We start from the raw sequence: 27,271 nt of genomic DNA on the forward strand, positions 1-27,271 counted from the left end.
CAGTGTGCACAGATAACATTTTTATAGAGCACAAGAACCATGCGGTGTTTCTGTGTTGGAGTTTCAGGCCAATGTTTTTCATTATAAAGAAAATAATCATTGGTGGTGTGAGAAAAGATGAAACTCAAGCAGGTCGATTAAATTCTTACGAAGCATCTGCATTCACATTACAGTGCCAGTGAAATGTTACTACAGGTGGGGTCATTGAATCTGTAGTATATATACAGTATATATATGAAATCATATTTAAAAAAAACATAAAAGACAACATTGAGATGCAAAGACAATATTGTATATATATATACACATTATTCCCAGATTTCTCATTTCAATTCTTTAGCTACAGTTGCAGGAGTTTAAGAATAGTTTTTGCACAAATGGACTGGCTTTTATAATGCTTTCCTAGTCATACTGACCACTCAGACTTCTTCAGACTGCAAACCACATTTAACCATCGATTCATACGTGCCTTTTAGTTATTATTACACTTTATCTACCTCGCACCCAAGGCCATTTTAGAATAACCACATGACCTAAGATGCATTCCTTTGGAGGGAACCCCACATTGTCTCAGGCAGAACATGCAAACTGCAGATTCAAACCCAGGACCTTGTTGCTGTCAAGCAGCAGTACCAGCCGCTGCGCCACCATACCACCACTGTGAGTAGCATATAGATATCAAGTCAGTATAATAAGAACAATTACTAAAACAGATGAAAAGTACAAATTTAACTTTAGTTACTTAACTTTAGTTATCCAGTATTACTATCCAGTATTAGTATTAGTATCTGTGAAAGGGAAACTATACAAAACTTGCACCTTTCCTGAAATTTTTCTTTATGTAACTTAAAATGTAAAACTTTGTTCCATCAGTGGTGGTTTAGATTAAGCTAAATAACTCCAAACCCTGACACTAAAAACATATTTCAAAGATGGGATAAGGTCCTGATGGAGCTCAGGATTTTCCTGTTACCAACAGAAAGTTTATCATTTAAACCAAAAAGTTATATTTGATATCATCCACCAACAAAAACACTTTTCCACAGCCTTCTGGATGACCTGTGTACTACAGGAGACTGGGGAATAGATGCTAATAACCTCTAGCACAGTACTCATTAACTCGTATTACACAGATAAAACATCACATGTTGAGAAGTTGTATAAACGTAAAAACAAAAAACAAATTAACTAACTAAATAAATAAATTTAAAACCCCCCAAAAAAGAACAAAATCCTTTTGGTTTTAATGTTATGTGTATGAGTGATATATTTCTTTGCTCTTCCCCTCAGCTACATGTACTGGACAGACTGGGGGGAGGAACCCAGGATCGAGCGTGCTGGCATGGATGGCAGCAACAGGTACGGTAACTACATAAGACTGCACTCAGACCTTCTGTGTTTACAGTAGTATACTAGTTGTAGTTTTACTTTTGTAGTGTGGACTTTTTGTTTAGATGTGTTACAAAAAAGTCACATTAAAATGTTTTTTTTAAATCTCAATTCTAAGCATCTCTGTCTTGTATCAGGAGAGTAATAGTGAATGAGGACATTTACTGGCCCAACGGTCTCACCATAGACCTGGTGGAACAGAAGTTGTACTGGGCTGATGCCAAACTCAGCTTCATTCATAGAGCCAATCTGGATGGATCAGCACGGTATGCAGCTTTATGTACATCTGCGTGTGTGTGTGCGTGCGTGTAAAAGGCTGTCTTAGAATGAATTCAAACCAAGAGTGTAATGATGTATGCTTTTCCTCCTTCCTTTTCATTCAGTTCAGTATATGGGGATCCATATACTGTAATCCAAAACCAAAAACATTACCGCATGCCCTGACTGTTGTTCTGGTCCACTGGTAAAAACTACACTGCAAAGACAATAAGCCAGTATAACCAAATCCCCTTTTGTTGCCTCTTACTGAGTACAACTTTAGAGTGGAATAGAAGCTAGCCCCTCTGCAGGAGACTGGTTTCAAACCAAGCTTGTGCTGTGAGAGGAGCCCAGTTATATCAAGCCAATATCTCTCAACCCCATGCCCTAACCCTGCAGGAATTCAGAGAAAATAGCACTTTGTTGGCAGTAGGAAGGAAAAACTCCCTTTTCACAGGTCGCAGCAGACGGCTGCTCCTCCCTGGGCCTTGTTCTGCAACTTGTTGGGCGAGGAGAGGCAGACAGGACAGATGCACTACACGCATTAGGGGTTAAATTACAATGTACATGGTAGAAGATAGAAGGACGTTTGAAATACTATAAGTACGCTAATGGTATGTAATATATTGTCATAAACTGAATTTTTAATGTTTCTTTCCAGCTGTCTTATCTACATAAAATGCATAAAGAGGTGCAGGAAACAAAGAAAGTACTGCAACTTTTAATGACAGCAGTGTGCTGCAGCATGATGACTCTCACTTAGAGCAGACATGAAAGCTAAGTCAAATAAATTAGATGAACATCACCAATATCTTTTTTTCAGTGTATCTTGCCAAAATTAGAAGATCAATGTTTGAGGATGTCTTAAACATATACATTCCCTGTCTGTCTTATCACTGGTATTTATTGATTCTTTGTACCAAGGTATCAGTATTGAATTGGAAATAGAAAACCCTAGCTCAGTGTAGCACTGATTTGAAGCACTATTGACATTTTATGTGAGAACAATATTTGTCACCGTACAAGAGAGATGAGATTTACTGATGTCTTACTTCATATAGTTCTTTCAGTTGTCAACAGTCACTTATTATGACAGTATCTCTTTAATTAAGGCAGAAATAAAACGTGCTTTTCAAAATTCTTAATCAGGATCAAGAATAAAAACATCAACGATCAGCAAATAACGCTTTGAGTTTTCACTGGGAACAGAAAAATGGAGGTGGGAAGTGAAAAATAGCTGCACAGACCGAATAAAAAAATAGATGGAATAGTCCAAGACAAACAGAGCTGTGGTGTGCATTCCCCAGTCAAAACACACACACACACACACACACACACACACACACACACACACACTGCATTTTGCTCACAGCTCAGGATTTTCTTTTGTTTCTTTTTCCTTCTGTTGGCCTTTTTTCTCCACATATGCTCTTTAACTCTTTTTCTCTTTTTGTTTCCATCCAAAAAACGAATGTACCAAATAGTGCAGAGTAAAGCACATATAACTGATAGTTACTATATTATATTACTGATAGTTAGTTAGCCCACCAACATTCAGTCCATCTGTAAAAGATTTCCAGTTACTGACCTTTTAAACATAGTTAATGGAATTCGACCAGATGTACCAGAGACTGGGAAAATGAGGACTGGAAAAAACAAGGAGAAGGAACTAGACAAACAGACATACTTTCTTTAAGAGAAACAGAAAAAGTGCTCATCTTAATTTCCTGGTTTGATAAAATCCTGGCCATCCCTGAACATAGATCCTGGATTTTTGTGCGTCACAGGATTTACCAGCACTGCTTTGGATTGATGATGTTTCTGTCTAGAACAAGCCAAGTCACACAGGCCTTTTACTTGTAGTAACTGTAGAACTTGTAGTAATTATCAGAGTGGATAATGTTTGTCTGCAAATCAATATCTGCTCACGCCCTCAATTACATACAAAAGCTGGACAAAGCTTTGAAATCTGGAGTTAGTTACATTTTTCCTGTTTCCTAATGCACACACACACAAACACACACACACAAACACACTCAGGCATGTAACTAAGAATGATGACTGGTTACAGCCAGTTCTTTGTGTTTTCTTTATATTTTTCTTTACATGATTGTGTTTCAGAAATGAAACATTTATTCCTTATCAGTGATTCCTCAAACACTTCTCCAATCTTTGTTTTATGTAGTTTTTTTATATTAACGATGGAGAGAGTGAGTGAGGTTGTACCTGAATGTGGTTTAGATATTTATGTTCTAAAGAGGACAGTTTCATTCCTACGTTGCCTCCATTGAACCAAAATTTCATTTGTACACAAGAGTTTGCAGTTCTAAGAATCCTTTTCTTGTCTGTGGTCTTGAAAATGGTTTGGCTGAGCATTTATATGATTTGAGAAATATAATCCTGTGAGTCACTGGTAAGATCGGTTAAAGTGTTAATGGAAGTGCAGATAAATTTGCAAACATGAATGCTAACACAAATGTTGATTTTTAAGTACATTATAGAACAAACAAAAAAACCTGATAAATCACGTTGTTTATATTTATTCATTAATTCCCTGTATCAGCATTTCAAAATGCGTTTTTAATGACATGAGTAAACATAAATTAATAAGCTTTCATTTCATCCTGCAGGGAGACGGTGGTGGAAGGCACCCTGACCCATCCTTTTGCCCTAACGTTGTCTGAGGAGACATTATACTGGACCGACTGGCAGACTCGTTCCATCCACGCCTGTAGCAAACACAGTGGAGACAAAACCAGAGAGATCCTCAGTGGGATTTACTCTCCCATGGACATACAGGTTCTGGAGCCCTACCGCCAACCAGACAGTACGTGTTTCAGACTGTTTTACATTTGTGTTTGTAGATTAGGTTTGTAGCTGGAGTAATTCTGGCCAACTTTGATCTACTTTCTGGTAATTATTTAATGATCTCTCTGCTTATTCTCACCCCAACGTGTATTTTTGTTGCAGTCCAGACACCATGTAGTACCGATAATGGAGGCTGCAGTCACCTCTGCTTACTCTCTCCAGTTGAGCCTTTCTATAGCTGTGCCTGCCCCACTGGTGTGCAGCTTAAACCAGACAGAAAGACATGCAAACCAGGTATGGATCCATTTACATTACTATAACCTCAGAATAAACCAAACCTTGTCTTCTCCTGTCCATGTGTCAAAGTGTCCTTGGGTAAAATACTGAACCCCAAGTTACCCCCAATGTGTCCACTAGAGAGAGAGAGAGCGAAAGAATGGACGTGTAGTTAAAAGTGCTTAGGTACGGATAAAAGCATGTGCTTTTAGTGCTCAAATTGAGTAGAAATGGGCTAGTCTACTTACCATTTGTTTTAAAGGAATGGCTCTATTCCTTCAGTTTTAGTTTTTAAGTTTAGTTTCTGTACTGGGTCTGTTTGTCCATTTTCTCTGCTCTTTGGCATTCTTTATTTTTGTTTGGGGTGTTTGCATGTCACAGGGGAACCAGGGGGTAGGGTAGGCTGCATTTTTTAAAATCAAAAATCCATTCCATTGTTGGTCTGCATATAGGAATGAAGTGCATTTAGCTGTTTAGCACAGATAAATCCAGTAATTTATTGTGAAAAACTCAGTATGCGTGCCGTGCACAAATAAAAAATAAAGTCGTTTTTTTTTTTTTGCAATGGTAGTTATCAATAATAGTTGCTTCAGGATAGATATAGTATTATATTGTGACTCCAACACTCAAACAGTTTTCTATTGCAAGAACATTGTGCCAATGGGGAAGGATTCCCTTTTAAAAAGAAGAGACCTTTGGCAGAGCCAGGCTCAGAGGGGAAAGAGAAGAGGGAAAAAATTAAAGCATAGAGAGCTAAGGACAAAACACAAACTACTGGAGAGAGTAGACAAAATATATAAATATATAAATAAAATTAATTCCATTGAACTGAAAAATGATGTATTGTGTTCTGTAACATAATAACTGTGGACTTTTCTGGTATTTCAGGTACATGAGTAAGTTATTGCCTAAAAAGGGTTTAAATGTTGCTCATGAGAAATTAGCATATGTGGAGCAGTAATGTCATATTAATGAAGTTCTAGATAAAAGTTATAAAAAATAAAGTTAATCAGAATCTGTGGCATAGCAAGCTGTCTGTAAGTCTGCGAAATGTAGTAAAAAGCTCAGAGAATGGTAGCAATGCTAGCAAACCGTTTAAATAAAAGCTTAATGCCATGATCAGCAACACCATGAAATTTTACTGAGTGGACAACAACAAATGACTTCTTTAATAAATGCGTGATTGTTTTGAATATGTTACCGCAATTAATATATAGTGAGTATAAATTATATAATCATTAATTACATCTTCATATCTGTGCTAATCATATTCAGTCTATAGTAACCCAGTTCTATTTGTAGTTTCCTAGAATAATTAGTGTGTACTCTTGCCGACCCCATTTACCACTGCGTTTGGTGTGTGAAAAGTGATGCAGAGTGGGGAGCATCAGCTAGAAAACAAGTAAAATGACCAGTAAAATGAACCCTGTAGTTTAACAGTTAGCTGACCGGCCACCATGCTGATTCCCATGAGGCTAAAACAATAGAGCTTTATTCTATAATAGCACAACACTGTATTAGAGTTTTCTGTGTCTGTTAGGCTGTGTTATGGGAATGTATTAAATTTGAATGAAGCATGCCAACCAATCACTTAGCCACTGTTGACAATAAAAACAACAATGCCCTATTGTGTCAGGCTGCAGTTTGTGTGTCTGTGGGTGTGTGTGTGTGTCTTTGTGTTTTTGTGTGTGCTTCTAATTTGTTTTGCTTGGCTGGTTAAATTGAAGGCGTTTGTTATTGCGCTGCCTGTAGAGTGTGTGTGTGTGTGTGTGTGTGTGTGTGTGTGTGTGTAAGACTGTTTGTTAGGGGTCTTTAAGTGTCTCAAAATGCAGTCAAGAGAAGAGTGGAATCACAGATGCTGTCCCTCTTTTCTCTTCATTCTCTTCCTTTATTTATCCCGCCTTGCCTCAGACATTTAAGTAACGATGAATAACTCTCATTGTAAAATCTGATTGGTGCCAAGGCTGAGAGATGCCAGATTTTGGCTGGTTGTGCAGCTGAAAGAACACAGATTAAAGCTTTTGCTGACACGTTGGAGAAGTGTGTTATATATGAGCTTACATTTAGGCTGACATTTGGAGGCCTCGAAAATGAGATTTTACTTCTTAGAGATTTATCCAGATAGAGTAAAATTCAGCGTGGTGTGTATTTTGTAACGTTCAGTTACATATCTTTATTGTCTGTAGCTTTTGTAATTTATTTTACAGACGTGCTGTACAGTAACTGTTTTGTCTTATGATTTGAGTGAATTGATTTGAAAGATAAATCAAGTAGAAACATAGAAAGAAACACTTTTAACTTTTTATAATCCGAGCACCTCAGAATCAGACGTGTAAGACACAAAGAAAAATAGTTAATTGTCTCCCATGAGGTGAGTTTGGCTCCTGTTAAATCAATCAACAGCCAAGCACAGTGGAGAATCCCCCAGGATAGCAGAGCCCTTTGTTTCCAGACTGGTTGGAGTAAGGAGGAGGCAAGAAAACTGATAATAGTGCAAGCTTGGCTCAGGCTTGAAATCTTTTTTGACAACAGACAGATTTATATTGGGCTGTGGGCTTTGGCTCCAACCCAGATACCAAATACTCCAACTTTTGTTGGTTTGTTGGATGGCTTCTTGATATAAATGTTTAAATAACGGAGGCTTTGGAAAATGTTAGATTTTCCAGATAGGACAGAAATGTCTGATGGGTATTTTTGGATTGGGGGGTAGGAGTTGAATTTTAAAAGTTCTTTGAATCCATTTATAAAAAGCAAAATTCTGGTATCAATTTCCTTCAAGAGTCATCGTATTTGATGTCAGGGGTTATTGTGGTAGTTTTCAATGAAACAGTGTGTAGTGTCCAAGTTAGAAGGCATTACATAACATGCTACACAAATGACTTGAACTGGGATTTTTGCCATTGTGCTGCTTTGTCCTTGTGCATGGGCGACATGCAAGAATGTTTTGGGTTTGAACCCTGGCTGGGACTTTTTTATGCCGTTTGCATTTTCTCCCTATGGTTGCATGGGTTTACTTCAGGTACGCCGTTTATTTCAGGTTCAGCTTCCTCACACAGTCCAAAGACATACATGTTAGGTTAATTGAGGATTCTAGATTAGCCGTGGATATGAAGTAGATGGAGTGCTTATAGTATATAGAACACATTGCATTATTTCTATCATGTAATAATAAATGACTAATTACTTATTAATAACTGTCGGTCTTGTTTAGGAGCAGAGCAAGTTCTGTTGCTGGCTCGACGGACGGACCTTAGGAGGATCTCACTGGACCTGCCAGATTTCACAGACATAGTACTGCAGGTAAAAAGACATAGGAAGATTGACTGCTCCTGAATTACCTGAGCTAGGGTTCCTGAGGGTCATTGCTATTCCTCTAATTATGCAGGTTGATAACATTCGCCATGCCATAGCTATAGATTATGACCCAGTTGAAGGTTATGTCTATTGGACGGATGATGAGGTTCGGGCCATTCGACGATCCAGCATTGATGGGAGTAATGCCACGATGTTGGTTACCACGGAGATCAACCACCCAGATGGCATTGCTGTAGATTGGGTTGCCAGAAACCTGTACTGGACTGACACTGGCACTGATCGGATTGAGGTATATCTGATTTGTTACATTAGAGATTTTATTAGATTTTTCAAAATTCACTATGTAAAACTCTAAGTACAGTTTACTCTTAGGCTGCATGGTTTATATTAAAAAGAATTGAACACAAAAGTCTAACTGGGTCACTTGTAATGCCTGTCTGCATACTTTTGGATCTGTGTGAACCGATTACCAATCAGACTTTTGAAGTTTATGCCTGTGCAATTGACAAGACAGCTTCTGGTGATTATTACTCAAAAAGAAAGGACTATGAAATTTTAAACATATATGCAAACAAACCGTTTGAATAAATCTAAAAAATATGTTGCATTGTTGTGTTACATTTTTACATTGGAATGTTATGTGGTGTTGCAGGTTACCAGGCTAAATGGAACCTCTCGGAAAATTTTGATTTCTGAGAACTTGGAAGAACCCAGAGCCATTGTTCTGGACCCTGTTAATGGGTGAGTACTTCAGTTGGCTCTCCCACCTGAACACAGCTGTCATCCGACATACAAAAGTCGTCTTATCCATATATTAATCCAAATTCATGAGAGTTTATAACATGCAAATGCAGTCCCAAGTGTTCCAAGTTGGGAAATATTGATTTTGATGTTGAAAAAAGCATATGGCCTAACAAAGAAAGAAAGAAAAAAACTGTTTTATATCATAACATTAGATTTTACAAATAATTGTCTACCGTGAGGAATGTGAAATTTCTTTTGCAAGCTTCAAAAAGAATACCTGCCTAATCTAATATTCTCCTGTCAGTGGAACTAAAATGTTTTTTTGTCTCTTGTTTATTACAGTTACATGTACTGGACTGACTGGGGTGAGCATCCGAAGATTGAGCGAGCCAATCTGGATGGAACAGCCCGGCTGGTCTTGGTCAATAGCTCTCTGGGCTGGCCCAATGGACTGGCTATAGACTATACAGCAGGAAAACTTTACTGGGGAGATGCCAAAACGGATAAGATAGAGGTACGTTCAACAGTTGTCTTTTTCCAGAAGAGTGTCAAATGAAAGTAAAATTTCTAGCCTTTACAGAATTTCTGTTCTACTCCTTGTCAGTTTAATTTCAATTCAGTTCAGTTTTTTATATAGTGCCAAAATCACGACAACAGTCACCTCAAGGTGCTGTATTTTGTAAGGTAAAGACTCCAACAATACAGAGAAAACCCCAACAATCAAACAAGAAATATAACAGTGTAACAAAGCAGTCCTACATATTTTTTTAATATGCACTTTGAAGAACATATCCAGTTCCAAGATTCCTCATAGTGTCACTGGAGGCATTGCCATCCAGAGTAAGTATCTGGTTGGACGTCATGTTTCCAAGATTTCTAGAGCCAAGTATAATAACCTCAGTTTTATCTGAATGTACAAGAAGGAAATTAAAGAAATTAGGTCTTATTGACCACTTACACTGGTCACACATATTTTTCACACAATTTCATACAGTACATTAGACTATGTAATTTAATGCTTTATCTACCTGCATTCACACCCATAACCAATTTGAAATCAGCAGTTAACCTAACACACGTGGCCATTGCGATGGCTGAGGCTCAGATGAATGGACTGGTACTTGTATACTTATATACTGGTATTTATATAGTACTTTTTTAACTTGTACATATTAATACAGTACTCCTAAGCCTTAGCAGCCCCTTTAGTGTCCCTCTGGTATCCTCCAGATTAACCATGCAAACATCCATGGGCACGAGGAGTTCCTTAGTTCTTTGTTGTATGCTGTATTTCGCTGAATGCTGTGAAAATGATGTGACTCATATGAAGTCCTTCAGTCATTTTGAATACCCATGGGAGAATCTGGACATTATTAGATGCTCCACCATTATTACCATTACCTTTTTACACAGTTCACAAAATATTCAGGACTGATAAAATATGCTTCTGAACTAAGACCATTCACTAATTAAAAAAACAGGAAGAGACACTCCCTCTTTTAATTAATTTAGATTTTCACCTGCCACCTGTTTCCAGTTTGGTTTGTCGTACCTGAGTGAGTTTTCACCAGAGATAGAGAACTGGTGCCAAGGCAGAGCATTTCAGATTAGATGGGGACATTCTTAGTGTTGCAGAGCAGGTAGAAAATATTTGTATTTTGCAGTAAATTGGTCATTAATTTAATTTCTCTATCAATTGCTTATTCACTGGTCTGATACAATACCTCAAAACCAAATGCCAAACCAAATTGGACGACAAGTAGCTGACACAGGTTTTGTACTGGAAGCAGAATGTGGGGACCATCACTTGGGGTGATGCTTTCTGCCAATGCAGTGATCGTAACGATCGTGGCTCAAGAGTCGGCAGTTCGCCTAATGATCGGAAGGTTGCCGGTTTGAGCCCCAGCTCGGACAGTCTCGGTTGTTCTGTCCTTGGGCAAGACACTTCACTTACTGGTGTTGGCCAGAGGGGCCGATGGCGCGATATGGCAGCCTTGCTTCTGTCAGTCTGCCCCAGGGCAGCTGTGGCTACAATTGTAGCTTGCCTTCACCAGTGTGTGAATGAATAGTGGAATTGTTAATCGCTTTGAGGGTCTTGAAAAGCGCTATATTACTGCAATCCATTATTATTATACCCTCTGGATTCTTAACAGCAGAAAATGGTTTCGATGGATGGGTGGAAAAGCTGGTCAGATCATTTTAAATGATCTGACCAAAGAGAAATTAATTTTTTAATTTCTCTTTGATATTTGGGTATATTGGGGCCCGATGAATGTAAAAACAAAGAATTACCAGATTTTTCTTTTAACCTTATTTTTGTTTTTAAGAAAAATAAGAGCCGCATATGAGGATATTTGTTTAAAAGTTTGATAGAACAGTAGCAGTATAATGTCCTCGTAAGTGATATCAGGCCCATGTAGAGCAAAATTGAGTATTTTAGTCTAAATAATCCAAAATGTGATGTCCACATATGTGGACGCCAGGTCCTAGGAGGTTAAAGGTTTCACCATTCTTTTACACTTTAACTGTTTTAACTGATTATGGATTGTACCTCAGGCATGTGTGTGTATATGTACTCCTGTTGTGAAAAGATAAAAAGTGTTTCTAAACTGTGGAGCAAGAATCAAGTCCCCATAATGCAACCAGCAAATTTTAGTGTGATGACCACAAGAGGGTTGAATAGTAGGTCTGCTTTTCAGGAGATTAATATCATAGCATGTAAGCTCCTCTGAAGTGTTGGAAACATAACTGTTAGCGGTTGTAGCAAGCCTACCAAACAGCTGAAAGCCTAACAGCACATAGCCTTTTAGCTTCTAAAAGAGAGAACGACAAAAGGCCTCGGCTAAGTGAAGAACTTCTCTAAGAACACTGGAGGAATGCTCTCACTCCCTCAGGTTCCCTCTCTTTGCTTCTCTTCTTTGCCCCCACCCCCACCCATGCCCCTCCTCTGTCTTAGTGTTTTCAACTCTTTTTGTTGAAGAAATCTGACTCCCCCTTCGCCTCCTTCTTTGTGGAAAAAACCCCTCTGAAGTTACCGCGCTGGCCCCCTCCTTTTGAAACGAGCATGTGTTCATGTGAGAAAGCGTTGACTGATGTGTTGCTTTCTCAGCACACATGCATAAAACGGCTGCTTTGTTGTGATTATGCAGATTGACTGTGCGTAGCGCCATTCAGCCACTCTGTTGAGCCATATGGTTACTACTTGTGGATATGTGTGCCTGTGTTTTTTTTTGTGTGTGTGAGTGAATGATGTGGGACTCAGAAAATGGGGAGGTGTATATAGTGGAATTTCCCCTGCTTAAGGCCCTGCGCGTTTTTTTTAGTGTAGTCTAGTGTCACTGCTTCATGCTGTATAGAATGAGAGAATGTCAGGGGTGTTACAGCCGGTCAAAGAAGGATTGAACACGTCACCAATTTTCTAAGTCGATATATTTGTAAAAGCGCTACTGACATGAAATTCTCAGCAGATGTTGATCGCAATCCATCCAATCCATACATGCAAAGAAATCAAATGATAAATTATGTGTAATGATGAGAAATGACACAGGGAAAAATTATTCAACACACTTAATGAAATTTATTTAAACACCGTACAAAAGGCTTTGTTGGTGATGACAGCTTTAGAACGCCTCCGCACAGCCTAAACAGCCCCGCACCATGATGTTCCCACCTCCAAACTTCACTGTTGATGTGGTGGTTTTGGGGTGACGTGCAGTGCCTTTTGACCTTTGACCTCCAAACACGGTGTGTTTTATGGCATCCAAAGAGTTCAGTTTTGGTCTCATCTGACCAAACTTCTCCCAGTATTTCACAGGCTTGTCTAAATGTTGTCTGCAAACTTTAAACATGATGCAACATGCTTTGGATTCTTGGATGGTGAGCGTGCATATAGGCCATGGCTCTTGAGTGCATTACTTATTGTTTTCTCTGAAACAATTGTACTTGCTGATTCCAGGTCATTCTGTAGCTCTCTACAAGTGCTCCTTGGCTCTTGGATAGCTTCTCGTAATTTTTTTCACTGCTCTGTCGGAGAACCTGGTCGTGATCGGTTTGTGGTAAAATGATCTTTCCACTTTCTGATTTTGGCCCCAGCAGTGCTCACTGTAACCTTCAGAAATTCTTGTGTGTCAAGTGCCATCTGTATGTTTTGCAACAATAAGGTTGTGTTTCTTGTGTGACACACATGACACATTTTTACAGGCCATTAGTTGGGACTGAACCAGCTGATATTAATTTGCACAAATGGCAGGATTTCTAATTACTGATGGATTTCAGCTGGTGTCATGACGTTCTCTGCTTTTTTGCACCTTTGTTTCTTCATGTGTTCAATACTTTTCCCTGAGTCATTTTTTCATTATTACAAACAACTTAATTTATGGACATCTATGGTTTGGTTTCTTTGCATGTGTGGATTGGGTTGTAACCAACATCTGGTGAAAAGTAATGTCAGTAGCACCTTTAGAAATATATTTACTTAGAAAATTGTTGACATGGTCAGTACTTATTTAACCTGCTGTATATGTGCCAAATCTCTCTGGGCTGGCCAAATGGACTGGCTATAGACTAAGCAACAGGAAAACTTTATAGGGGGAATGCCAAAATGGATAGGATAGATCTATCAGCAGTCTATATATTTCCCGATGAGTGACAAATTAAAGCAAATTTTTAGCCTTTGTGGAATTTCTGTATGCCTCCCATCTGCTGGTGTGCAACAGGTCTAACATGTTGTTGTAGTTGTTTCCCCCCCAGATGTGTGCATAAAGTGTTAGAATAGATAGAGACATGGTACATCACGCTTTCCAGTGAGGGCATCATATTGAACATCTGACTGATAAATATTCTTATGTATTCCTGTCAAAGTCTTTATAATCTGGTTTTCTCATGTGTGTAGTTCAGTGTAGTGGAACTTCTAATAGCTAGATATATGCCAAAAGTTGGAATGAAAAGCTTTGGAATAAGACAGTATACGGATCGTATAAGTAAAGATTACTTTACCAGACTAAAGAAATTAAGGCTTAAAACTAGAGTGAAGTCAAATGTGCTCATTTCTACTATGTTGGGGGAAAAAATCAGATCATACCAATCAGAAAACATTAGACAATCATTATTTTATGTGAACGCAAGTGCAAATTAATTAATTAATTAATTACGATCAAGTGCGCTCAGGGAAACTAACCAGTCACAGAAGTGCTGATGACACATGTAAGGAAGTCGTTAAAATCACTCTTGCTTTTTCCTTTAGTGCTTCTGTTTTCCTGGCAGTTTTTTTTTTCACATCAGCATCAATGTTGGACCAGACATTTACAGTGAATGCATTGGTAGTTTTTTTTGCCTATGGAAAACACTGCTTGTGTCAAAGCTTTTGTGGTGTGGTTTGTGATTGGTATAAGCTTTGTGGCTTCTTTGGTTTTTTGTGTAGATTCTATTCATCCTGGGTCTGTCTTTATGTTTATCAGAGAAAATCCACGTGTGAGCGTCTGTGAACCATCCGATGCTCTGATGTCTCACTGTGTGCTTGATGAGACCTTGTTACTTTTCCGCTAGCTTTCTTTTGCCCCCTCTTCCCATCCCCCCCGGACGTCCATCAAGAAAAGCGACATTCTCACACCCAAAATGAAAAAGATGAGAAAAAAAATCACATTCCCAGTGCATAATTCTTCCTGAAAAAGTCAGTGGAAAGAAAGAGTGAGTAAGAGAGGACGAGAGAGGAGATAAAGGGAGTCTCTCTGCCATCTTTTCACTGGGATGTCCATGTCTAATTGTTTCACAGTGATAAATGAATAGGTTTTTTTGTGGAGGGGTTAGGAGCCTGCCTTGGATCAGAGGCCCATTAAAGTGAATGTTCTATTTATTTCTGTTTGCTCACCCCCTCGGCCTGTGAATGGATATTTAAATGAGTATTCATTAAACAGATGCCTGTCACAGCAAAACACTCATTCTACTTCTGCTTTTTTCTTGTGTTCGAAATATATATAAAAGCAGGAGCTGAAAGGTAATACTGACGACTAAATTTAATTCAAATTTGTAGCAAGTTTTTCAGTCAATGTATCATATAGTCTGTACTCCTTCAGTTTGGAGTCTGACAAATGTTGAATTATTGATGTGAAATAAGAATTATTGATGGCTAATCCAATGATGAACAGTAAAATGATCATGTTAGTGTCATTTCAGCCAGAGATTTTTAAACTTGAGCTGAAGGTACACCAAAGGGTACACCTGCACATATATCAGCCCCCAGATGTGTTCCTGTGTGAGCTGACAACGCATACGTTTTTGACAGCCTCTCAGCTTCGTCTTGATCAAGCACAACCTAGCAATTATTTTGCAAGAATGTCAGTGGTCCTGTAGTAAATACTTTGCTTCCACTGCCTTATTATGCATGTTCGCACAAATCAACACAGTCTTGCTGCCTCCAGTTGAGATGCAACACACTTTTAAACAAAAAAAGTTTCTGTTTAAAGTGTTTTCTTGTTAGGTGTCTGATGTTACTTTAGCCAATATGTGCAGAAACTGTGCAAGTGCTATCCAAACTGTACACAGAGAACGTTAACCTTCACAGTAAAATTTTGGTCTGTTGGAATAGAAAGTGCCTCAAGGCGACTTTGTTGTTATTTGACGCTGTATAAAAAACCGAATTAAACTGAAGTTTACTACTTGGGAAAGCGATCAACCAACCTTTCAGGGAATACACTCTTTTTCCTGGCAACCATAGATTGTTTGGGCGTCGCCAACCAGCCTTTAGGCCATGGACTTACTCTAATCTAGCCTGCGAGCTTGTAAGCATCACTGGTCCAGTTAAAGGCATTAGACTGGTGGTTGGTGATCTGCACTGGTGGTTAGTTAGGGGAAATGTGAATTAATAAATCATTCCCAAAGTTTTGTGCAGCTGTATGTTGCAATAATGTACGGTTGTTCCAAAATCCCACAGCATACCTGGACCCCATTTAGAAACCAGTGAACTGTAGACTTTTTGCTTGCTTGTAATTAATTAGAAAGTGCAGTATGTTCCTCTGTTATACTGGATTTTGTTGTGAAAACAAATGCTTAGTGTAAACGGAAGTGTGAACACGGTCATGTACTCCCCAGTACTTAATACTGTGTGGCCTAGGCTGTAGTAAGAAAGTACATACCAGAACAGCAGTTACCTTTCATAAGCTGGCCTTCAGTCTCAACATAGATCATTTTCTTTGTGCTACAACTTGGCAATAACAATAGCCTATTATAATCTCTTCTGTTATATTGAAAACGGTAGATCCCTCCCCAGCTCCAGGCTTTACTCTACTATGCTAAACCGCTTCCCAGCACTCATTTTTAATATATCTGTCCACCATGCTCATAGTTTGCAAAATGTCTACCATGGCACATTAGAGACCTTGTAGTTAACATGTGACCAGACACACATGCACACACACGCTCGCAAACCTTCATGTAGACTGCAAATGACTGTAGTGTCTAAAATAAAACCCCGTGTCTATTTCAGTTGAGGCCAGTCCAGTAATAGCACAGGCGGTGAGGAGGAGGGTTGGACACAAGTTCTAATTGCAGCCTTGTCAATTGTAGCTCTCAATTTCTGCTTATAGAAACACACACACACACACACACACACACGTGACGTGTCACCATATTGTTAGGAGCAGGAAGGGTTTCACCTTGCCAGCAGTGTTTTCTTTGGCTGCTACAACATGCGTCAAACTCAAATCCCACTCTTCAAACCTCTTTAACTAATTATTCTGCTTGGCAACACTTTGGTGAATGGTTGATGGTTTTATATGGACCAAATTCTTTAATCTATATCATTTGTGTGTTTTACATTTAGTTAAAACATGGACATAGACTATATTTTCACCTTTAATCTATAAAAACTAACTATAGGTTAGGATGATGACAACTGTAATGATGGATTAAAGAAGCTGAGCTTTTAATCTGCGCTTTTTTCCGATCATCATTTCTGTTTCAGGTGATCAGTGTGGATGGTAGTAACAGACAGACTCTACTAGAGGACAAGCTGCCTCATATCTTTGGTTTTACTCTATTGGGGGATTATATCTACTGGACTGACTGGCAGAGACGGAGCATTGAGAGGGTCCACAAAACCACAGCTGTACGAGAGATCATTATCGATCAGCTGCCAGATTTAATGGGGCTGAAGGCAACTAAAGTGACAGAGACCTTTGGTGAGTAAGCTTATTTTCCTCTGAGTTCTGTACATGCAGCAACAAAGTGGAACTTAGAAAAAAAAAATCAAATGGCATATAAAAAAACTTTTTTTTCTTTTAGGTACAAATGGATGTGCTGGTGATAATGGTGGATGTAGCCATCTGTGTTTCTGGCGTCAGCAGGCTGTCAGCTGTGCCTGTCCAATGGGGATGGAGCTCCTCTCAGACCTCCAGACCTGTGTGGTGCCCGAAGCCTTCCTGCTCTTCACTAATAGGTCTGTCCGCCTTTCAATCAATAGCATGAAATGCCCTGCTGCTCTTGTTATCTGTAACTGGTGCATATTACAGTCATTCTGTTATTATTATGTCAAAAACAAATGACAAAAAAAACAGGAAAAGCTCACAAACATGAATGGCATAGGGGATTAGTATTCTCCTTACCTGACTGTAGTACTTCAGTTTGGGTTTAGGCTTCAGTCCTGAGAAAGTGTCTGCTATCTCAGACATGATTTAGTCTAGTAGGTGCTTTGACTTTGCTGTGTGTCAATCTGTGTCAGTAATTCTGATTATACAAGCTTATAACAGCTGCATTTTTCATTCTTTTCTGTATTTGAAGGAAGAGATACACGTCAGTTTAAATCAATCCAGCTGTCTACACAATGGATGCAGTTTATTTTAATGCTTCAGATCTGTTTTGTTCTGTTTTTATACGTCTAACTTCACTGTGTCTTGGAATGCGAGTGCTTTCAAAATGAGGGTGAACCACACTCAGTAGTGTGCCTGAATGCGCCATCTGAAGGAGGACTAAAGTGGCTACTTCTTGGCAGTCTGTGCAGACCTCATGCTACAGTATTTGGTTTCAAACAAATTCAGCTGATTTTTTTCTTTTTCCCCCTGAAGTGTCATAAGGTTTTTTTGCTGGGGGGTTCTGAAGATTTGCTGTATTGCAGCCGTCAAATTTCTTTCATCTTTTCCTACACTGTTAAGCACTGTCCAACTGTAACCTCTTACTTTTTATAGTTTTAGTATTAACAAATGGCTCTAACACAGTGAGGCTAGAGCAGCTATCACAACATGCATGCATCAGTGGGGAGGACGTTTCGCTGTATCAAATGGTAGTGGACTGTTTGGTGGCCTGATGTGAGCGCTCCATCCACAACTACTTGCCATTAGAGACGGTGAACACAATACTGAGTACTAATTTTTTATGTATCAGGGCACAATAAAAAAAATCATCTGGTCCTTACCAGGTTCTATAATTGTCTAAATGCACCCCACATTTATACTCTCGCATTTTATTATCTCGTGTTTTTGTAAATGTCACAAATGTCACAAACCTGAGAAATAGGAGTTTCATACTGTTGTAGTGCACCTTGAACAACAGTAGGACATAAGTTTGAAGTTTTATTTTGTTTCATTCTTTCGTTGTTTGATTTTTAACTTTTGTCACCTTGGACTTGACTTGATCTTGGAAGACTTTGACCTCGGGCTTGTTTCACCATCAGCCTTGAAGGTGAGAATGTAACTTGCACGGGAATTTTAGGGATTCTTTTGTGTTGTTTTCTCCTCAGGGACAACATCAGGAGTATTTCTTTAGGCACCAACAGCAATGATGTGGTCATTCCTGTGACAGGAGTTAAAGAGGCCTCTGCTCTTGATGTTTACGTCTATGAAAGAAGAATATATTGGACAGACATACAGGCAAAGGTATGTTTTGCAACAGAAATGTCCTGATGTGTTAGGTTTTTTTTTGCATCAGATTAAGAGAAGCTGGGAATTCTTCACTTCTATCAGTTAAAGGAGAATTTGCTCTTTTTCTTTCCTGTTGTCTATCTCTTACTTTGCTCTCCGCTCGTTTTCCTGCCAGACAATCAGCAGAGCCTACATGAATGGCAGCTCTGTAGAACACATTATAGAGTTTGGGCTGGACTACCCAGAAGGCATGGCAGTTGACTGGATGGGTCACAACATTTACTGGGCAGATACCGGCACTAACCGCATTGAAGTGGCCCGGTTGGATGGCCAGTATCGACAGGTTCTGGTCTGTAAGGATCTTGACAATCCTCGATCATTGGACAACCCACGATCACTAGCACTGGACCCAGCCAATGGGTAAGACCACACAGTTTTAAAAATACCTGATATATTGGCCCAGTTCACTGCTGTGGATATAAAAATTCCTCCACTATTTCATAGTACAGGGGTGTTACCAGGTGCCTGTGGCCTATCTATCTATACAATCTGCAGAAAAGTCTGTCATTTGATTTTCTACATTTTATTAATGAATATGTGTGTGAGACGAATGTATGTCATCAAACAAATGGACAGTCAAATAAAACAACATTTGCATGCCACTGCCTTCTCCTCAGTTACCTTCAGTTTGTGAGGGATGGTGCTGTTAAACCTGTTTATTAACAAACCTTGCATTATTACATTGTATGCAGATCACCCCAAAACATACTGATGTGCCTGTGTGAGTCTTTCTGTTTGATTGTTAAGTACGTGTGTCAGCATGCCAAGTTGCTACACACTTGGTGATGTCTTCATGCTGTCATGGGCCAGACCTTTCAACACACTTGCCTGGAGCCAGCTGATGTCATTCCATGATCAAATATTGATAACAGGAAAAACAAAGTTGTCTTCTTAAAGTGGAAGCGTGTTCCCTGTTTGGATTAGATTAGCCAGTTAGATAAATAATGTACCCAAAAAACAAAAAGAAACAGATTTTAATAAAACCACCAAAACCTTTTACATCCTTTTACGTTCAGATGTGATTACCTTGGTCATGTGTATCACAAGGCATAAGAGTTCTTTCTGTCTGCAGCTACATGTACTGGACAGAGTGGGGAGGTCGGCCACGCATAGCCAGAGCCTACATGGATGGCAGCACCATCACAACCTTGGTGGATAAAGTGGGCCGTGCCAATGGACTGACCATTGACTATGTAGACCATCGTCTCTACTGGACTGACCTAGACACATGCATGATTGAAAGCACCAACATGCAAGGTTTGAAAACACACACCAAGAACTTACCATGGTAATGATTCATGGGAAAGAGGACTTAAACTTTCAATAGTCAGCAAAAATACACTGTAGCAGCAATGAGGCAAGCAAAGTCCCAAAACCAGTCCATAAAGTTAGATAGACGATCTAGTAGGAACACGAGTACAACAAAAGAAACTGTTGAGGGTGGGGCAGACCAGGGGGAAACTAGCAAAGTAGCACAGTTGCCAAGAAAATGCCTTGTTTAAATATCAGTGTTACCTAAGGCCTTTTTATGTGTAGTTTGCATGTTTGCACTGTGCCTGTGTGGGTTTCGTCCTAAACACTTGGCAGTGCTTCACTAGAAAACTTGCAAAGACAGAAGGCGAAAGTGGCAGAACTGTGGAGTGACCAGGAATTAAGAAAATGACCATATTTTCCAATACTTGTTGAATGGGTCAACTCATCAATTAGTTTTCCTCCTCATATTCAGAATTGTATTTTTAGAGCCTGCTGGACACAACTTTACAATTGTTTATGTGTTAGTAATTTTAAAAGCAAAAGATTAATCACTAGCTTTTTCTAGACAATTTTTTTTTGGTTGGCAGCCACTGAATTCCAGTGGCTGCTACAGACTTTGTGGGATATTGCACAGAGTAAAATGCTTTTGTATATGCACAGAACGTTTCACTTCATCTTCAGGGCCAGTGGAGAGTGTAATACCAATATACTGATACATACATACAATTATATGTATGTAATTCCCTTAGGCACATTGCAAACTAAAGAATTTGTCTTATAGTCTGTTAGTTTTTTCCTGTCTAATCCATATGGCTGCTTGGTAAATTTACACAAGAAATTCGTACAGCAAAAAGAAAAAAGTATTGATTTTAGGGCTTTTATGAGTTTTCCTGTGTTGTCCCAATTCAATATCTTCTGCAGGCCTTCAGAGAGAGATCATAGTAGACGACCTCCCTCATCCCTTTGGTCTCACACAGTACCGCGATTTTATCTATTGGACTGATTTTAACCTGCGTAGCATTGAACGTGCAGACAAACGCAGCGGATACAACCGTACTGTGGTGCTGCAGGTATGAAACCACTTTAATTATCTAAACAATGTGTTCATTTTTTACATTAATATAACAATTTATTATGTAACCAAGACAACACAAACAAGACAACACAAACAGACAAGAACCAAACAACTGGAATGAAAAGAAACTAAACAACACTCTGACCCATTTATTCAAAGCCACAGTTTACATCAAACTAAGCCAGTCCACTTTCCACATCCACAAGCCTTCTCAAATAACCTCATGTTTAGAGCTGTTCTATTATATTCTATTCTGTTCTATTCCATGTTTGTACTTTAAAATCTTCTCACTAGATACTTTCTATTTCTTTTAAATATTTTCCCACATTATACCAAGTTTCAATCATATGTTTAACAACTGGATTGCTAATTTGTGCTCAGTTGTTTTGTTTTTTCCCCAAATGGCCTGCATATACTTGGACACGGCTCATTTTAAGACCATAACATTTTTTTGTATTCCTAATAAGGAAATGTAATCTCATTTTTACTGTTGTGCATTTAACTAGTGTATTTGTTTTTTGGCACTGCTAACTTGTTGTTGGTCCTTTCATATTCCATCTGAAACTGCTGAGCTTTAACACACTGTTTCCTCAGGGCCAGCTTGAGCTGATGCTAGACATCCTGGTCTTCCACTCTTCTCGCCAGGATGGCACTAATGAGTGCACACACAACAACGGCAACTGTGCCCACCTCTGCCTGGCCACTCCTGCTGGTGCCCAGTGCCGGTGTGCCTCCCACTACACCTTGAACCCAGATGGACGAAACTGTAGCTGTAAGTACAGCTGATGGGAATCACACATATACACAAATAAGAGAGAGTGCAGGCTAGTGGCTTGAACAGAGTGTCAATGAAAAATATGATCATTAAAATAGTTGCTGGTGTTATACGACTATGCGTCTACAGTTAGGACAAATGGAACAGAAATGACTGAAAGTAAAACGATAAACCTTCTTTCTCAACAGCCAACAGAAAGACTGTGAAAGCCAACATACTTTAGTTGTTTCCCATGAGTGTAGCTCCTCTAGTGTGTGTGTGTGCGTGAGTGTGAGAAAACTTTGGCTTTCTTTTGCCAGAGAGAACATGGAGTCTTTTCACCAGGCACACCCTTTCTCTACATTTGTTCACCCTGTAAATCCCACACCCCTCTCTGTTGTTTCTCTGTCTACAGCTCCTTCAAGTTTCCTGCTCTTCAGTCAAAAGGCTAGTATCAGCAGAATGGTTTTAGGAGAGCAGAGTCCCGACATCATCCTTCCTATCCATGTAATGAGAAATGTTCGAGCTGTCAGCTATGACCCGGTGGAACGACTGGTTTACTGGCTCGATGGGCGACAGAATATACGCAGAGCCAGAGATGATGGGGCCATGGTACATCCACATCACCCTCTTAAAACACATACTCACAGCATTTGACACCATTGGGTGTTTTTGTGGAAAAAAGGATAAATAAACATTGACTTAGAAATTAGAATAGGATCATGATTAAGACCTTTTTATTATATTATTTTCATGCTTCATGTGACTCAAAGTGAATGTCAGAACAGGTCAAATGTTGACCTTATGACCTTACTGTGTTTGTTTTCAGTCGTCAATGATAGTGAGCAGCACTGCTCAACCAGTGGACAACCAGCTTCATGACCTGAGCCTGGATGCCTATAGTCGGAACATCTACTGGACCTGTGAGACAACCAACACCATCAACGTCAAGAGGATGGATGGTCACACTGTGGGCGTGGTCATCAAGGATGACACAGACAAGCCAAGGGCCATTGTGGTCAATGCTGAGAAAGGGTAAGCTCATTTTTGTGACAGTGACTCTACTAAGCTCAGTTGGAAAGATTGATGGTTCTAGCTTGCAGAGGTTAAACCATTACTTAAAAGCCATCACTTGACAGTTATCTTCACTAATTATAAGCTAATCTCCAATATTGTTTTTATCTCATAAATGATTGAAAGAGTGGTTGTAAAGGAGCTAACTAATCATCTGTAGAGAAAGAGTTTATTTGAAGAGCTTCCGTCAGGTTTCAGAGCTCATCACAGTACATCTGTGCTTGTCCTGCTATAAACCTCAGGGCAGCGTTCAGTACTGTTGACCATAATAATTTATTACAGCGAGTAGAGCATGCTGTGGGTGTCAACGGTCCTTCAGTGGTTTTAATCATATCTATGTAATAGACTCCACCATGTAAATGGAGTAAGTAAGTAAGTAAAATGTATTTATGTAGCGCTTTTCACAGATGAAAATCACAAAGTGCTTCATAATACAATGAATGAAAGTCCTGAGAGATGAGAGTCCTCTTAACACACACGTTAATTATGGAGTCCTACAGGCTTCCATGCTAGGACCATTTCCATTATACACGCTTCCCTTAGACAGTACACCTCTCTGCATTTAATCATCAGTTACAGAGGAAAATGGTGACTCAAAAATGCTCATTTTCATGCCATTTCTGTTGGCAGGCTATTTCAAACATGCTGTTTATAAGCAAATTTTGAGAAAAAGTTCTGTAAAGTCAATTCAGAGTTTTATCATGCAAATTGCTGATTTGGGGCATTTTCAGTCCCGTTTTTAAAAGACCAGGAGACCATGATTATTGTTCTTCCCGAACTACATTCACAAATCAGCCAAGGAAAGTCCACCAGTCATAATTTTGGTTATATAATGTAATATAATATTTGGTTCCTCTTTGGGCTTTGACTTGCATGTGACATTTGTTGCATACTCCTTTTCCAATTAAGGAGATTTTCTAAATTGAGAGCTGTAGTTTTTTGGTTGAACAGGAGAAAATTGCTCTTGCATTTGTAACTCCGCGGTTCTGTTTACCAGCTTAGATAAATCACCTCTTTCTCACCTCCTGGCTATACAACATGCCATGGGCAGAATTCTGCCACTTTTTACTAAGTCCACTCTTACATTTCCTTCCAACACAATGCTGCTCGCAGTCTTCAGTTGCAAGCTCAGAATCAATTGGCTTTTCCTCGTATGACAATGAAGAGTGGGGGAATAGAGCCTTTCAGTCTTTAGCACTTTGGAAGTTGGACGAGTTTCCAACTCCAACTTTATTTAGCTTCCTCTGTACACTGCTTAAATTCATTTTAACTGTTTTAAATGATCAGTTTTCTTTTATTCTATTTTATTCTGTTTAACCTTGTTTTTATATCAGTATTAACTATTTTTATTACAATTTATTGTGATTATCCCTATTTTTTATTTATTTTGCTATATAGTGCTTTGAGACTTCAGGTCCGTCAAAGGTGCTTTATTAATAAACTTGAGTTGTACCCTGCTGACACATGTCCACTTCTACAGGTACATGTATTTCACCACAGTGCAGGAGCGCTCAGCTAAGATTGAAGGTGCCAGTTTGGATGGGACAGAGAGGGAGTCTTTGTTCACCACTGGTCTCATCAGACCAGTAGCTCTGGCACTCGACAATAAGCTGGGAAAACTATTCTGGGTTGATGCTGACCTTAAACGCATTGAGAGCAGTGACCTGACAGGTGAGTCACCATAAAAAGAAGTAATTTATATGAAAGAAATGTTTTCATACACATTTGGATAAAACAAAGAACAGTGCCAGAATATGAGTCAAATATTGCCTCACAGTAAATATTGAAAATAAAATAGAAATATGAACAAATATGAAACAAGGAGATCTCATTTGGAAGTAGTGAACATGATTTATTGAGATAGAGAAATTCATGTATTTGGCAATTAGACCCAGATGACCCATCATGGCAAAACAAAATCCCAGTGATGATCAGATTTAGGACAGGGCCCCTTGGAGTGTAGACGCTGGTGGTGGTGAAGATGAAGACTGAGGCTTGGATAGTGCGCTGGCTGAGGTGTCTGAGGTGCAGATGGGGATGCACGAAAAGTCAGAAAGGGAGAATGAGGGAGAGCACAGATTTAAACCATGCGCCATTGGCTCACACAAGGCGGGCGAGTAGAGTAATGTTGTCAGTATTGTGATTGACGGCGTGGGAATGCGGTAGTTGTGTTTACAACAGAAAAGCAGATGAACACCCAGGAAAGCAGGCAGATGATTGATTACAGATGTTCCTTATTGAACTTATGCATAGGCTTCATTTACATTGTTCAAATATATCACATAAGTGGTTATTACTCCAAGCTTACTGTTCCCATCCCTGAGGTTGTCCACCAGAGACACTGACACATTTAGTTTGGTGGCAATGAGTTGTCGTTAATCAATATTTTTATTTAGAGAAGTGAGGAAAAAACAACGTAGGGTTGTTGGATTTTACAAACTCTCAATTATCATCACCAGGAAAAACGATTTTCTTGTTCTTATTATATCATTGCATCTATCCCAGGAGCAAATCGCATTGTCCTACAGGACTCAAACATTCTCCAGCCTATGGGGCTGACAGTGCTGGGTGACCATCTGTACTGGATTGACCGTCAGCAGCAGATGATTGAAAGGGTGGACAAACTTACTGGAGATGGGCGCACACGCATACAGGGACGGATATCATACCTTACCTCCATCCACGCTGTGGAAGAGATCGACCCACAGGAGTTTGGTACAGATCTTTCCCACAGAACTATTAGCTATATTAGTGTGGCTTTATGGTTTGGCCTTTGTATCAATGGCTGTTTTTCTTTCTACAGCATCCCACCCATGTTCTCGTGACAATGGGGGCTGTTCTCACATCTGCATTGCTAAGGGTGATGGAACACCTCGCTGCTCCTGTCCCATGCACCTGGTGTTGCTGCAGGACCTGCTGCACTGTGGAGGTGAGCAACACAGTAACAGCACTCAAGTGCCTTTTCATTTCTGGGTGGAGAATTCAGAGAAGCAGACATGTCTGACCTGCATATCTGATTGAGTTTCAGAAGTACAAGGACATTCAAGGCTTTTTCTTCTAAAACTCCAATTCAAGAACTCTTTGTGTTTTAGTTATACTGTTGCACAACAGATTAATACAGGCAGCAGAGAGGAAGCAATGCTGGTTGTAATTACTCTAACAGTGACAGAGGTTATTTATAGGAATGTTTAAATGTCTAATGACACACTGTACATACACTGTATATACATTTGCATGCATGTTCACTCCTGTTGTTTAGGTTTTGTCCCTCTTAGTCTGAAGGGTCTAATCTAAAGTTCAGTGCTTCTCCCTTCCACAGATAATTGTGACTTATCTCTGTGCTTCATTCTCTTCCTTATATGTTGTCTTCTCTGTTTTTTCTCAGAGCCGCCTACCTGCTCAACAGAGCAATTCACCTGCTCCACAGGGGAGATTGATTGCATTCCAATGGCCTGGCGTTGCGACGGCTTTCCAGAATGTGAAGATGGCAGTGATGAAGACAACTGTCCCATCTGTTCTACATACCAGTTCCGATGTGACAAAGGAGGCTGCATTGATGCTCAAAGACGCTGCAATGGTGAATTGGACTGTGCTGATCACTCTGATGAGCAGGACTGTGAAAGTAGGTTTACACGCTCAACTCAGGCACAGATGTTTGCAGCATTATGCATGGAAGTTTTGTGACTGATAAATTAGGTTTTACTTTCAGTGTTCTTTAGGGTGCTTGATATTTCTACTAAACAAATAATAGCCTGAGTTTACCTATGAGTCATAGCACCAAATCAAAACAGCAGTTGCCTCAAAGCACTTTCTATTGTAAGATAAACCCTTACAGTTATGAAATGTATAAATACTCTTTATACGAAGTTTCTAAGTCATTTTTTCCTCATTAGGACCAGAATTGTCGTGGGGTTAAAAATCATCCTCTCTACGTCCTCTAAAGCTCTATCAGTGTATATAGTTATCATGTTAAAGAACCCATAGGACTGTACTGACCAAATAGTGCACTTCTTTCTAAAAAGTTTCTGCTTTTCAAAAACTGTTTTATAAAAACGTCCTTTTTGATAGAGTATATAGTTAGGGCTGGATCTTGTGACCTTACCTCCCTCTGCTGTCTTCTCTTTAACCTCACCCCCAACTGTTCACATCAGTTGGCTCTCCATGTGTGAGCCTGGTTGAGCTGGAGGTTTCTTCCTGTTAAGAGTTTTTCCTTACCATTCTTGCCAAGTGCTTGCTTGGAGCATTATTGGCTCCTCTTAATGCAGATTGTGTTTAAATTAAACTACAGGGAGAATAGAAGAGTATTGTATTTACAGCCACAGAAGCCTGACCAACAAAAACAGCCAGTTACTAAAGTGACTCCTTGTAGTCTTGCATTGTTGTGTTTGGTCTAATGAGTAGCGCCAGCACCAAACA

At 39.4% G+C, this 27,271-nt stretch overlaps 1 protein-coding gene across 1 annotated transcript in view; it reads left to right on the plus strand.

Annotated features, from left to right (window-relative positions):
- lrp5 (low density lipoprotein receptor-related protein 5) overlaps positions 1 to 27,271 on the plus strand; it is a 45,855-nt gene that overhangs the window by 14,225 nt on the left and 4,359 nt on the right. The window contains exons 4-24 of the mRNA XM_005933514.3: positions 1,291 to 1,359; positions 1,527 to 1,655; positions 4,278 to 4,474; positions 4,618 to 4,749; positions 7,943 to 8,031; positions 8,117 to 8,335; positions 8,699 to 8,787; positions 9,133 to 9,304; positions 16,748 to 16,964; positions 17,068 to 17,221; positions 18,518 to 18,653; positions 18,814 to 19,058; positions 19,771 to 19,955; positions 20,874 to 21,022; positions 21,622 to 21,799; positions 22,197 to 22,393; positions 22,611 to 22,816; positions 24,336 to 24,526; positions 25,361 to 25,570; positions 25,659 to 25,784; positions 26,241 to 26,477. Of these exons, the coding sequence (XP_005933576.1) occupies positions 1,291 to 1,359; positions 1,527 to 1,655; positions 4,278 to 4,474; positions 4,618 to 4,749; positions 7,943 to 8,031; positions 8,117 to 8,335; positions 8,699 to 8,787; positions 9,133 to 9,304; positions 16,748 to 16,964; positions 17,068 to 17,221; positions 18,518 to 18,653; positions 18,814 to 19,058; positions 19,771 to 19,955; positions 20,874 to 21,022; positions 21,622 to 21,799; positions 22,197 to 22,393; positions 22,611 to 22,816; positions 24,336 to 24,526; positions 25,361 to 25,570; positions 25,659 to 25,784; positions 26,241 to 26,477 (3,527 nt within the window). The remainder of the gene's footprint in view (positions 1 to 1,290; positions 1,360 to 1,526; positions 1,656 to 4,277; positions 4,475 to 4,617; positions 4,750 to 7,942; positions 8,032 to 8,116; positions 8,336 to 8,698; positions 8,788 to 9,132; positions 9,305 to 16,747; positions 16,965 to 17,067; positions 17,222 to 18,517; positions 18,654 to 18,813; positions 19,059 to 19,770; positions 19,956 to 20,873; positions 21,023 to 21,621; positions 21,800 to 22,196; positions 22,394 to 22,610; positions 22,817 to 24,335; positions 24,527 to 25,360; positions 25,571 to 25,658; positions 25,785 to 26,240; positions 26,478 to 27,271) is intronic.

This window comes from Haplochromis burtoni, unplaced genomic scaffold (assembly GCF_018398535.1).
Source record: "Haplochromis burtoni strain Fernald_Lab_line unplaced genomic scaffold, NCSU_Asbu1 Contig_169, whole genome shotgun sequence".
NCBI lineage: Eukaryota > Metazoa > Chordata > Actinopteri > Cichliformes > Cichlidae > Haplochromis > Haplochromis burtoni.